This window comes from Bombina bombina, chromosome 6, assembly GCF_027579735.1.
Source record: "Bombina bombina isolate aBomBom1 chromosome 6, aBomBom1.pri, whole genome shotgun sequence".
Taxonomy (NCBI): domain Eukaryota; kingdom Metazoa; phylum Chordata; class Amphibia; order Anura; family Bombinatoridae; genus Bombina; species Bombina bombina.
The window spans coordinates 714,941,652-714,955,656 of record NC_069504.1 but is presented as its reverse complement, the minus strand read 5'-3'; the positions used below and the strand labels follow the sequence as shown (position 1 = coordinate 714,955,656).

The following is a 14,005-nucleotide window of genomic DNA, read 5'->3' as shown; positions in this document are numbered from 1 at the left end:
GTTGCTCTGTGTTTGCTTGTTTTTTGTCCCTCTTAGGCTTCCGTCGGTACGGATATCAGTTACCTGCGTGCAAAGGTGTTTGTTAAACAATACCTGGCTTTATTTCATCGCCACTCTTGTACGGTGTGTTCAAGCTGCTGTTCCTGCTGTCTGGAGATTAAGCCACTGAGAGGAGTTCACATGTTCGCATCACCGATTCCGGTGTAAGAATAAGTGTTAACCTTATATTGGTGCCTCTTTTGCCATTTCATCGGTCTCTCGTCTCGTTCCAGCCTGACTGAAATATCCTCAACCTAGGCTCAACAAAGACTGCTTCTTCGGATGACCATTTGGAATCAAGAGATCTCTTATTTCATCCCCTGTTGTTTCTAATAATTGTTTTATTCAGTAACTGTTGCCATTTGTATACTGCACATGTAGTATACAGCGCATTTGCCACTTTGTATTTCGTTTTTAAACTTGTTCACATTTTATTTTGTTATTAAATATATGCAGATTCTTGCACATCAATTTTTTGTTTATTCACATTTATGGGCTATTTTGTGTTTGCACAAAATTTAATTTATATTTACACGTGTTTGTACACAATTTATAATATTCATTTTTACAATTTTTCACCACACTATTTTAAGCTTTATAGCGCCTGTGTTATTCGAATTTTATGGTTTCATCTAGAATTCATATTATTCTTTTTTCACTTCAGTATTTGTTTAGAGGTTGAGAGATTCCTCTTGTTTTCACAGGCTTAATAGGGTTCCACAGCGCAGTTAACCCAATTTTTTTACTTTTTCACAGATAAATTGCATCCAAAATGTGTTGATCTATTGCCTGGCGCTGTTCTTTGTTGACACGGGCTAATGCCCTGTCTATGTGTCGATGTAAATCTTTTCTCATATTTCCAACCGCTTTTGTCAAATTTTTTGTTGCTAGTAAATTTTCAAGAAGTAACTCCTCCGTCCGGCTATACTGATTTTGTGTTTCTGTTGGCTTGTCTTGTTCCGGTTGAGGTGGTTGATTCTGCGCTGTCTGCTCATCCACAATGGGGGCATGTTGTTTTCTTGATGGTTGGACAACGCTCACAGATGATGATGGTGAGAAGCATGTTTGATCAATATTTACTCCATCACTTTCCTCTACAGTCCAATACTGTAAATGCAGTTGACTGGTATGGCTTCCACCTGCAGACATGCCTCGTAGTTCTGAAATAGATGAAACAGTAATCAAATGTTATTATTTTGTTGTATGCAAACCAATGTATTTGTGGACATGTTGTACAGACATAGAAAGACTCTCGCTAAACGTTTTCTTTCATAATATCTAAAAAAAAGACAGCAATAGACTATCCACAAACTTTTATTATACATTATTCGCTCAAATATATTTTAATATCCAGGATGGACATATTTTATTTCTCTGTCAAATCTAATTAAAAGTTATATTCAATTAACTAATTTTTTTTAGAAATATTGCGTAATAAATCATTTGTAGCTGATGTTTTTTGCTATAGTAAAGGCTTTATAAAATAAAATGTACAGATAATTATTGCCTGTCCTGTTTGTTTATATTTTCAGTTTGTTATAACTTATGTGGAAGAGTAGTGGACATCTCTCTACTTCCTGAGGCTGCTACTGGTGGGATCAGAGTTACTGTTAAAGATAGAATAATATCAGCACAAGCCAAGGTATACTAAATTATAGATAATAAGTTTGTGTGAAGACATATTTATTTCGAATGCTAATTTTTTTATTTTTTTTTAAATGGTAAAGCATAGCAAAAAAAAAAATAATTTAATGAAAAGGTGAATAGTGTGCCATACATTTGGCTGAGAATGGTCAGCTGATAGTCGCAACAAGTGGATGGGCGGCAGAATCATTATCAGGCTGATGAAAGTCAGTAGATGAAAATCGTGATACAATGGATAATAAACCAAATATTTGACTTTCAATATTTTGAAAGAACAGGAAATTTAAAGCAGCTTTATAAATTTATAGTCCTATCATAACATTTGTTTGGTTGTCTTCTTATTGTTATTTTATAAATCAAGAATGTAAGCAAGCACTATGCCGCTATGCATGGTTTTGAAAGAAAAAAAATACCCGGGGACCAGGCTTATATTATTGGTTTGTAAAATAAAGATAATAATAGAACAAAGAAAAATTGAGTATCAAATAATTAGTAGATTAATTTGCTGTTCTAGCAGATTCTAGTATGAAATCATTAAAGAGAAATGTTTGGTTCATTATATCTTTAAGCACAACACTTGATCATGGAAACTTGCCAAGAAAAAGGTAACAGGGCTAGGGAACTGGGACAGGGTACTATTTGAATGTAATACTCTAAGAGTAAAAATGTAATCTTCAATCCATTTTTTTTCTAAAACCTATCGGCTAGATGCGTTAAGGGGTGCGTTAACTACGCGTGCTTTTTTTCCCCCGCACCTTTTAAATACCACTGGTATTTAGCGTTCACAGAAGGGCTGCGTTAGGCTCCAAAAAAGGAGCGTAGAGCATAATTTAACGCCACTGCAACTCTCGATACCAGCGGTGCTTACGGACGCGGCCAGCTTCAAAAACGTGCTCGTGCACGATTCCCCCATAGAAAACAATGGGGCTGTTTGAGCTGAAAAAAACCTAACACCTGCAAAAAAGCAGCGTTCAGCTCCTAACGCAGCCCCATTGTTTTCTATGGGGAAACACTTCCTACGTCTGCACCTAACACTCTAACATGAACCCCGAGTCTAAACACCCCTAACCTTACACTTATGAACCCCTAATCTGCCGCCCCCGCTATCGCTGACCCATGCATATTATTATTAACCCCTAATCTGCCGCTCCGTACACCACGGAAAGCTAGATTATAGCTATGTACCCCTAATCTGCTGCCCCTAACACCGCCGACCCCTATATTATAATTATTAACCCCTAATCTGCCCCCCTCAACGTCGCCTCCACCTGCCTACACTTATTAACCCCTAATCTGCCGAGCGGACCGCACCGCTACTATAATAAAGTTATTAACCCCTAATCCGCCTCACTCCCGCCTCAATAACCCTATAATAAATAGTATTAACCCCTAATCTGCCCTCCCTAACATCGCCGACACCTAACTTCAAGTATTAACCCCTAATCTGCCGATCGGAGCTCACCGCTACTCTAATAAATTTTTTAACCCCTAAAGCTAATTCTAACCCTAACCCTAACACCCCCCTAAGTTAAATATAATTTTATTCTAACAAAATATTCTATTTTAGGATGAATATTTATTTTACAGGCAACTTTGTATTTATTTTAACCAGGTACAATAGCTATTTAATAGTTACCTAGTTAAAATAATTACAAAATTACCTGTAAAATAAATCCTAACCTAAGTTACAATTAAACCTAACACTACACTATCAATAAATAAATTAAATAAACTACCTACAATTATCTACAATTAAACCTAACACTACACTATCAATAAATTAATTAAATACAATACCTACAAATAAATACAATTAAATAAACTAACTAAAGTACAAAAAATAAAAAAGAACTAAGTTACAAAAAATAAAAAAATATTTACAAACATTAGAAAAATATTACAACAATTTTAAACTAATTACACCTACTCTAAGCCCCCTAATAAAATAACAAAGACCTCCAAAATAAAAAAATGCCCTACCCTATTCTAAATTAAAAAAGTTCAAAGCTCTTTTACCTTATGAGCCCTGAAAAGGGCCCTTTGCAGGGCATGCCCCAAAGAATTTAGCTCTTTTGCCTGTAAAAAAAACACTTACAATACTCCCCCCCAACATTACAACCCACCACCCACATACCCCTAATCTAACCCAAACCCCCCTTAAATAAACCTAACACTAAGCCCCTGAAGATCTTCCTACCTTATCTTCACCATGCCAGGTTCACCGATCGATCCAGAAGAGCTCCTCCGATGTCTTGATCCAAGCGGCGGCTGAAGAACTCCATCATCGGGCTGAAGTCGGAAGTCCATCATCGGGATGAAGTCTTCTATCAAGCCGCATCTTCAATCTTCTTTCTTCCGGAGCGGAGCCATCTTCTTCCCAGCCAACGCGGATCCAACCTCTTCAAGCGACGCCTACTCGCCGAATGACGGTTCCTTTAAATGACGTCATCCAAGATGGCGTCCCTCGAATTCCGATTGGCTGATAGGATTCTATCAGCCAATCAGAATTAAGGTAGGAATATTCTGATTGGCTGATGGAATCAGCCGATCAGATTCCAGTTCAATCCGATTGGCTGATCCAATCAGCCAATCAGATTGAGCTCACATTCTATTGGCTGATCGGAACAGCCAATAGAATGCAAGCTCAATCTGATTGGCTGATTGGATCAGCCAATCGGATTGAACTTGAATCTGATTGGCTGATTCCATCAGCCAATCCAAATTTTCCTACCTTAATTCCGATTGGCTAATAGAATCCTATCAGCCAATCGGAATTCGAGGGACGCCATCTTGGATGACTTCCCTTAAAGGAACCGTCATTCGTCGGGAAGTCGTCGGTGAAGATGGATGGATCCACGCTGGAGGTCTTGAAGATCAGCCGGTGGTCATCGGATTGAAGAACATAGAAGATGTGGCTTGGAAGAAGATGTTTGCCAGTCCGGATGTCCTCTTCTGCCCGCTTGGATCAAGACTTCAGCCAGAGGATGGACGTCACTCTTCAGCCCCCCCACTTGGGCTTGGATCAACACTTCGGAGGCTTGGATCAAGACTTCCGAGGACGGATCGGTGAACCTGGCATGGTGAAGATAAGGTAGGAAGATCTTCAGGGGCTTAGTGTTAGGTTTATTTAAGGGGGGTTTGGGTTAGATTAGGGGTATGTGGGTGGTGGGTTGTAATGTTGGGGGCGGGGTATTGTATGTTTTTTTTTACAGGCAAAAGAGCTGAATTCTTTGGGGCATGCCCCGCAAATGGCCCTTTTCAGGGCTGGTAAGGTAAAAGAGCTTTGAACTTTTTTAATTTAGAATAGGGTAGGGCAATTTTTTATTTTGGGGGTCTTTGTTATTTTATTAGGGGGCTTCGAGTAGGTGTAATTAGTTTAAAATTGTTGTAATATTTTTCTAATGTTTGTAAATATTTTTTTATTTTTTGTAACTTAGTTCTTTTTTATTTTTTGTACTTTAGTTAGTTTATTTAATTGTATTTATTTGTAGGTATTTCATGTAATTAATTTATTGATAGTGTAGGGTTAGGTTTAATTGTAGATAATTGTAGGTAGTTTATTTAATTAATTTATTGATAGTGTAGTGTTAGGTTTAATTGTAACTTAGGTTAGGATTTATTTTACAGGTAATTTTGTAATTATTTTAACTAGGTAACTATGAAATAGTTATTAACTATTTAATAGCTATTTTACCTGGTTAAAATAAATACAAAGTTACCTGTAAAATAAATATTAATCCTAAAATAGCTACAATATAATTATAATTTATATCGCAGCTATATAAGGGTTTATTTTACAGGTAAGTATTTAGCTTTAAATAGGAATAATTTATATAATAAGAGTTAATTTATTTCGTTAGATTTAAATTATATTTAACTTAGGGGGGTGTTAGGGTTAGGGTTAGACTTAGCTTTAGGGGTTAAAAAATTTATTAGAATAGCGGTGAGCTCCGGTCGGCAGATTAGGGGTTAATGTTTGAAGTTAGGTGTCGGCGATGTTAGGGAGGGCAGATTAGGGGTTAATACTATTTTTTATAGGGTTATTGAGGCGGGAGTGAGGCGGATTAGGGGTTAATACATTTATTATAGTAGCGGTGCGGTTCGGTCGGCAGATTAGGGGTTAATAAGTGTAGGTAAGGTAGCGGCGACGTTGGGGGGGCAGATTAGGGGTTAATAAATATTATGTAGGTGTCGGCGATGTTAGGGGCAGCAGATTAGGGGTACATAGGGATAATGTAGCTGGCGGCGGTGTACGGAGCGGCAGATTAGGGGTTAAAAAAATTTAATAGAGTGGCGGCGGTGTGGGGGGGGGCCTCGGTTTAGGGGTACATAGGTAGTTTATGGGTGTTAGTGTACTTTAGAGCACAGTAGTTAAGAGCTTTATGAACCGGCGTTAGCCCAGAAAGCTCTTAACTCCTGTTTTTTTCTGCGGCTGGAGTTTTGTCGTTAGATTTCTAACGCTCACTTCAACCACGACTCTAAATACCAGCGTTAGAAAGATCCCATTGAAAACATAGGATACGCAAATGGCATAGGGGGATCTGCGGTATGGAAAAGTTGCGGCTGGAAAGTGAGCGTTAGACCCTTTCCTGACTGACTCCAAATACCCGAGGGCGGTAAAAAACATCGTTAGGTGCCTCTAACGCTGGTTTTGACGGCTACCGCCCAACTCTAAATCTAGCCGTATGTTTGTATTCCTTATTTAGGTACTTATCAGAACTAGGCTGAGACGTGCTTGGGGCTGATCGCCCTGCAGAGTATTTTTGGTGATCTGGAAAACATCAAGGATAAGAGACAGGTAAGTCTAACACGTGTATTAGTGAACAATAGTTATTACTGATGAATGAATCATAATTTCAAACAAACCTATACAGGCCAGGTAGTGAAATATATATATAAAATGTTGTCAACATAATATGCATTTAAATGTGATGGTCAATTTTTGATATTTTAAATCATTGAAGTCACATTACAGAAAAAAGGATGCAAAGGCCACAGCGTCTAAAATTCAGGTATTGGTGAGGCAGGGAAAGGCAAAATAAAGGTCCTTGGGAGGGAAAGAGAAGAAAGGTGACATGAGGAAAAAGGATATAGGGGAACAACAAATTAAGGGGCATAGGGGAGTAAGGGAAACACAAAAGAAGGGCCATGGTGAGGGAGAAGGATGATATATATATAATAACTAGTATTTATATAGCGCCTTTCTCACAGTGGGACTCAAACTCGTGAAGCACATATTCAGCGCCCGCTCTCGAAATTAACCAAATCGGCAGGTGAATAGTTATAGTTCACAAACCATTTGGGATATAGAATCCCTGAAAGAAAAATGCTTGGGTAGCACTCTGTGCCCAGACTGTATTGGTAGAGACAGGGCAATTTTATGGACTCCATCTCTAATAAACCAACACAGAATTCATGTACAACAGTACTAATCAGCACACACCATAAATTCAATCGGTAGCTGTATTACCCATTGGGTGATTTAACTGGGAGAACCAGAACTGAATCACCAGGACTATAGTGTGACAGACAACAAATCAATAATAGTGCATTATAATCACACTACAACCTCGATACGATCTAACCCAAACTAATGGTATTAATGACACAGTGAGAACTGATAATACATTAATTATAACAGATCTCACATATTTGACTAGCTTTTCACGATAGAGTAAAATTTTAAATGTTTTGTGTTCACCCATTTTTTTAATCAAGAAAATAAAAGTTATATTTTAAATTGCCCTGTCTCTACCAATACAGTCTGGGCACAGAGTGCTACCCAAGCATTTTTCTTTCAGGGATTCTATATCCCAAATGGTTTGTGAATGTTCAAATAACTAATGCTAGCACCACTTTTCACAATATAAATGTATAATGATACTAACTTAATAAGTATCTATAAAAACTAAGATAAGTGAGAAGTTTACCTTAATAGTGCCCTTGTTGTTTTGTGTGGAGAATAGTTATAGTTGTTATTATTAATAAATTTAATGGTACTCATTTGAGCGACATCAGAAGGATTAAGGGCTGAATTGGCCCTGCTGGGATTTGAACTTTTTGTATCTTTGAACAGGCTTTTGTAGTCAGGGCATTTTGCCAATCGAGCTACCTCACCGGCCTTATATAAAAGTGTGATTTTGATTCTGTCATATACAACTATGCCAGATGAATGCATCTTCCATCTTTCACATACACAATTCACATACACAAGAAATGTATGTGGATGATGGAAGTTGAGTTATGACATATGTTTATGTAACTATGTATGCTAGAATGCAACTCCCGTCATACATGATTTTTGCCTTACAGATATGGGTCTTTCTTTATTTGTTTTTAAAAAAAAATATAGAATAGTAAATTGTAATACCTAAAGGATAAATTGATTGTCTTGTCTTCCACTTTATTCCCTTGTATTTATTTTTTTATTTCCCCACCAATGCAAAGTAATCAAAGTAATCATATATTTAATTTTACTCAGCAGCTCTCTTTTGCCTGACAGATTTGTCTCTCCTACTTGCGCTACGGACACCAGTGACAACAGCCTCTGGAAGAAGTTTGTCCCGCACCTCCTTCTCCCAACTGTGGAAACGTACACTCTTTGATGTGGAGTGCATCATTGACATTTTCCTTTTGACCAATCTTTGACTGCAATCATAATACCTATAAATCAAATAAAAACATATTTTTGGTTAGAAAATAATAAAAAAAAACATTGAAAAACTATGACTTTATTTGATTATTAACATCAAAAGAATACCAGCGGAGCTATTGGAAATGACTGACAGTGCCTTACCTGTACCCCGGATTTTTAGAATTTTCAAAAGTTATATTATAGAGATGGATAGATTAATATATATATATATATATATATATATATATATATATATATATATATATAAATTCACAGGTTATAATTGTTGTTTTATATGCATGTAAAATTTAGGTATGTAACAAATAAATATATATTTTTTTAAAGTTAGTACAGTGTTTGCTTATCTGGTATACATTGAAATGGACTATAAAGTCAAAATAAAGTTTTATGATTCTGAATCAGATAGATCAAATAATTGGAAATGTAAAGGGACATGAAAAGAAAACCAAATATTTTTCATGATTCAGTTAGAGGAGGATATCATTTTCAAAAAAATTTCTATTTACTTCTATTTTCTAATTTATTTCATTATCTTTGTATCATTTATTGAAGGAGCAGCAATGCACGAATGGTTTCTAACAAAACACCTGGGTGAGCCAATCAAAATTGAAATATATGTATATGCAGCCACCAATCATCAACAGCGAGAAAATAGCTTCTCTGCTGCTCCAAAGCTTGCCTAGAAAAACATTTCAATAAATGATAACAAGAGAAGGAAGATAATTAAATAATATAAGTTATTTTGAGAGTTATTTAATTAAAATTGAATTATCTATATGAATCGTGGAAGAAGCATATTGGTTCATGTCCTTTTAAGTATATAAATTTTATAATTTACTTCATTTATATAAATTTACAGTCTTTTTATGTAATAACTTCCTGAGCATGTGCAGAAGCTCACAGGGTATACATATAATCTGTGATTGGATAATATCTGTCACATATACAGGGGACCATAAACAAAAAATTGGTATAAAAATAATTCTATACATTTTAATGAAGTGTTAGAATTGCATTGTATTTTTATTAGCCACTTCTTAATTATGTTATTTATTAAACTGCATGAGCAGTCCTTTAACAATAAGATATTTATATTATAAGGACAGGTATGTTTGGCTGATGCAGTCATGCGCATAGCATACTAGAGAGTGAGACTGACTGCAGCATGAGAAAAACATACCTGGACTTAAAAAATATTACAACCAACACTGAATGTGTAGTGGAGAGTAGAGGAAACTGTGTGAGAAAAGCTTGAGGACGGCACTGCTCAAAGTGAATTTGATAATATACTTAAATTGAAAAGTATAAAAAAAAATTATTAATGAATATTTAAAGGCACACTGAAACCAATTTTTTTCTTTCACGATTCAGATAGAGCATGCAATTTTAAGAACATTTCAAATTTACTCCTATTATCTTTTTTTCTTCAGTCTCCTTGGATCTTGATTTGAAAAAGCAGGAATGTAAAGCTTACGAAATGGAACAATGTTTGGTTCAGCATCTTGGATAGCGATTGCTGATTGGTGGCAACATTTAGCCAACAATCATCAAGCACTACCCAGGTACTGACCCAAGGATGGGCTGGCTCATAGGCTTACATTCATTATTTTTCAAATAAAGATAGTTACCAAGGGGTTAATTTACCAAGCTCCGTACAGAGCTTCATGCCCCTGAGGCTCGCCGGAAAAGTTATGAAGCAAAATTGTTTTTGAAACTTACCGGTGCTTGATACAGGCGGCTGTCCGGTCCACTGCTCCAACTGCAAAGACAGCATCACAAACTGTGTTCCATGCCGCTTGCTTTGCAGAGGACAAAACACTGGAGGAAAACAAGATGTGCCGGACTTTCAACACTGCAGACACAAGGGACACATTTTCTTCTGGCGTAAAGGTTGGCCCTCTATGCCTTGGTGAAGTGGCACGCTGCTGTTCAGCAGCACTAGAGTCCGACTCCTCAGAGGTTGTAAGTGGCCTCCTCCTCTTAAATTGTTTTTTGGCACTGGTGTGCCTTTTTACTCCACCAAGCCTCTCCTTGTCCCTACCTACCCTCTCCCTTGTACCAAGGTCCCTCTCCCTATGTACAGGGTGCCTATGACGAATCCTATGCCTATCCCTAACTCTATCACTATCCCTATTATTATTACTACTCTCCCTAGCTCCACGGTCCCTATCCCTACTTCCACTCTCTCTAATATCACTACCTCTCCCGAGTACTAACTCTACTGTCCCTATCACCTCCATGAACATTCCCAATTTCTCTAACAGACATTCTCAAATCTCATTCTCCACTGCTCTTTGACTTCAACTCACAAAAATTAACAAAGATATATTAGTTACATGGGTGTGGCTATAGTGTGCAGGAGTGATGCAAGCATAATTGTAAACCAGGCTGCCTGATTGGCTGGACAGTGCACACTGCACAGTCTAAATAATTATAAATATAATGATAAGTGTTTAAATGACATATTAAATGTATTTATTATTAATATATTACAGTCATTTAAAAGTGGAATACAATACATTTCATTTATGAATAATATTGATATGATTAAATAATATCTAATCGATTTGAAAAAAGAAATCAAAATGTATCCAAAATAATCGAACCGAATCACTTACGAAATAATGATTGAACGGAAAAAAAACGGTCATAAATTACGATTCAGTCCGAAATTAAATTCAGTCCGAAATTACGAATCAGTCCGATATTACGAATCGGTCCGCAATTAGTAATCGGTCCGAAATTTGAATCACGGTTTCGAATGAATCCGAATGAACGAATTAACTAAATTACGAACGGAACCGAAACAAATAAATTACGCATACCAAATTAATTGGACTGTATCGAACCGAAAAAAAAAAAAAATCAAAACGAAACGAACCGAAATTTTTTTTTCGAGCGCGCACATGTCTAATTCAGATAGAGAATACAATTTTAAACAACTTTCCAATCTACTTCTATTATTTAATATGCTTCCTTCTCTTGTTATCCTTTGCTGAAAGGTTTATCTAGGTAAGCTCAGAAGCAGCAAAGAACCTACCTGATTGGTAGCGGCATATATATATATATATATATATATATATATACTGATTGTCATTGGCTCACCAATGTGTTCAGTTAGAAACCAGTAGTGCATTGCTGCTCCTTCAACAAATGATACCAAGAGAATGAAACAAATTAGATAATAGAAGTAAATTTGAAATTTATTTAAAATTGTATGCTCTATCTGAATCATTAAAGAAAATATTTGGGTTTAATATCCCTTTAATTTAGTTATATTTGAATTATGTTAAAGTTAGGGGGTGTTAGCATTAGGGTTAGGTTTAAAGTTAGGGGTGTTAGGTTTAGGGGTTAATATAGTTTAATTTAGGTTGTTGATATGTGGGGGCCGGAGGTTTAGGGGTTAATATGTTTAGTTAGTATTAGCAATGTTTGGAAACGGCGGTTTAGGGGTTAATAGCTTTAGTTAGTGTCGGCGATGTTTTGGAATGGCGGTTTAGAGGTTAATAGGTTTAGTTAGTGTTGGTGAGTTGGGGGTGCGGTTTAGGGGTTAATTGCTTTATTTAGTGGCAGCGATGTAGGGGGGTTTGCGGTTTTGGGGTAAAGGTTTAGTTTGTGTCGGCGATGTTTCGGAATGGCGGTTTAGGGGTTAATAGGTTTAGTTAGTGTTGGCGAAGTGGGGGGTGCGGTTTAGGGGTTAATAGGTTTAGTTGGTGTCGGCGATGTGGGGGGGTGCGGTTTAGGGGTTAATAGGTTTAGTTCGTGTCGGCGATGTTTTGGAATGGTGGTTTAGAGGTTAATAGGTTTAGTTAGTGTTGGCAAGTTGGGGGGTGCGGTTTAGGGGTTAATAGCTTTATTTAGTTGAGGCGATGTGGAGGGGTTTGCGGTTTAGGGGTAAAGGTTTAGTTTGTGTCTGCGATGTTTTGGAACGGCGGTTTAGGGGTTAATAGGTTTAGTTAGTATTGGCGATGTTTGGGAACGGCGGTTTAGGGTTTAATAGCTTTAATTAGTGTTGCCAATGTTTTGGAACGGCGGTTTAGAGGTTAATAGGTTTAGTTAGTGTTGGTGAGTTGGGGGGGTGCGGTTTAGGGATTAATAGCTTTATTTAGTGGCGGCAATGTGGGGGGTTTGGGGTTTAGGCGTAAATGTTTCGTTTGTGGCGGCGATGTTTCGGAACGGCAGTTTAGTGGTTAATAGGTTTAGTTTGTGTCGGCGATGTGGGGGGGGTTTAGGGGTTAAAAGATTAAGTTTGTGTCGGCTGTGTCGGGGGGATTTTAGGGGTTAATAGGTTTAGTTTGTGTCGTCGATGTTTCAGAACGGCGGTTTAGGGGTTAATAAGTTTAGTTAGTGTTGGCGATGTGGGGGGTGCGGTTTAGGGGTTAATAGATTTAGTTTGTGTTGGAGATGTTTTGGGTCTGCGGTTTAGGGGTTAATAGGTTTAGTTTGTGTTGGCGATGTTTCGGGACGGCGGTTTAGGGGTAAATAGGTTCAGTTAGTGTTGGTGATGTCAGGGAACGGTGGTTTAGGGGTTAATACCTTTATTATAGACTTAGAGTTAGTGTCGGGGAACTGTGGTTTAGGAACAATGAAAAATTCCGAATATGAATAATGGATCAGAAAATTCGGGGGAAAAATTATTCATTTTCGGATTTTTTTGGAATTTTTCAGGATGCGCCAATTCGGAAATTCAGATGCATTCGAATTTCCGAATCAGCCAAAATTCTTCCGAATTCCGAATTTGCCCGAAACAAAGCGCACATTTCTAATAAACATCAGTGTTTTAGGCTACGTCACTGTTTTATGAAAAGTTTTGTACTTTTTAACAGCTGTTCTGTTGCAATTATTCTGTATTGGATTTCTATTTGTCATTAGCACAAACTCCTTTTGTGAAGTTTTTGTTGTTTTTCACTTATGCTTTGATTGATAAAAGATGATATACTAAATGCCTTGCACATCAGTGGGAAAAACGCATTTTAATGGCATTGGCAATTGCTATTACATTTAATGAGATTAATCATGCCATTTAGAACCACTTGGAATTGTCCTAGATCGTTAGGCCAGAAACATGCCTAGCTGGGTATACTTTCATAATTATCTTCTGCTATGTAGAAAAAATAAATTGTATTTGGTGTTTAAACCAATAAAAAATAGGACAGGGAATTAAAGAATGCTTAAAGAAATAGTCTAGTCAAGATAAAACTTTCATGATTCAGATAGAGCATGCAACTTTAAAGGGACAGTCTAGGCCAAAATAAACTTTCATGATTCAGATAGAGCATGTCATTTTAAACAATTTTCCAATTTACTTTTATCACCAATTTTGCTTTGTTCTCTTGGTATTCTTAGTTGAAAGTTTAACCTAGGAGGTTCATATGCTAATTTCTTAGACCTTGAAGCCCACCTCTTTCAGATTGCATTTTAACAGTTTTTCACCACTAGAGGGTGTTAGTTCACGTATTTCATATAGATAACACTGTGCTCGTGCACGAGAAGTTATCTGGGAGCAGGCACTGATTGGATAGACTGCAAGTCTGTCAAAAAGAACTGAAAAAAGGGGCAGTTTGCAGAGGCTTAGATACAAGATAATCACAGAGGTTAAAAGTATATTAATATAACTGTGTTGGTTATGCAAAACTGGGGAATGGGTAATAAAGGGATTATCTATCT

At 36.9% G+C, this 14,005-nt stretch overlaps 1 protein-coding gene across 1 annotated transcript in view; it reads right to left on the bottom strand.

Moving 5' to 3' along the window:
- Positions 1–658: 658 nt before the first annotated feature.
- Positions 659–14,005, bottom strand: part of LOC128663527 (beta-1,3-galactosyltransferase 2) — a 124,373-nt gene continuing 111,026 nt past the window's right edge. Inside the window, exon 2 of the mRNA XM_053717901.1 lies at positions 659–1,199. Coding sequence (XP_053573876.1) covers positions 790–1,188 — 399 coding nt within the window. The 5' untranslated portion in view covers positions 1,189–1,199 and the 3' untranslated portion in view covers positions 659–789. The remainder of the gene's footprint in view (positions 1,200–14,005) is intronic.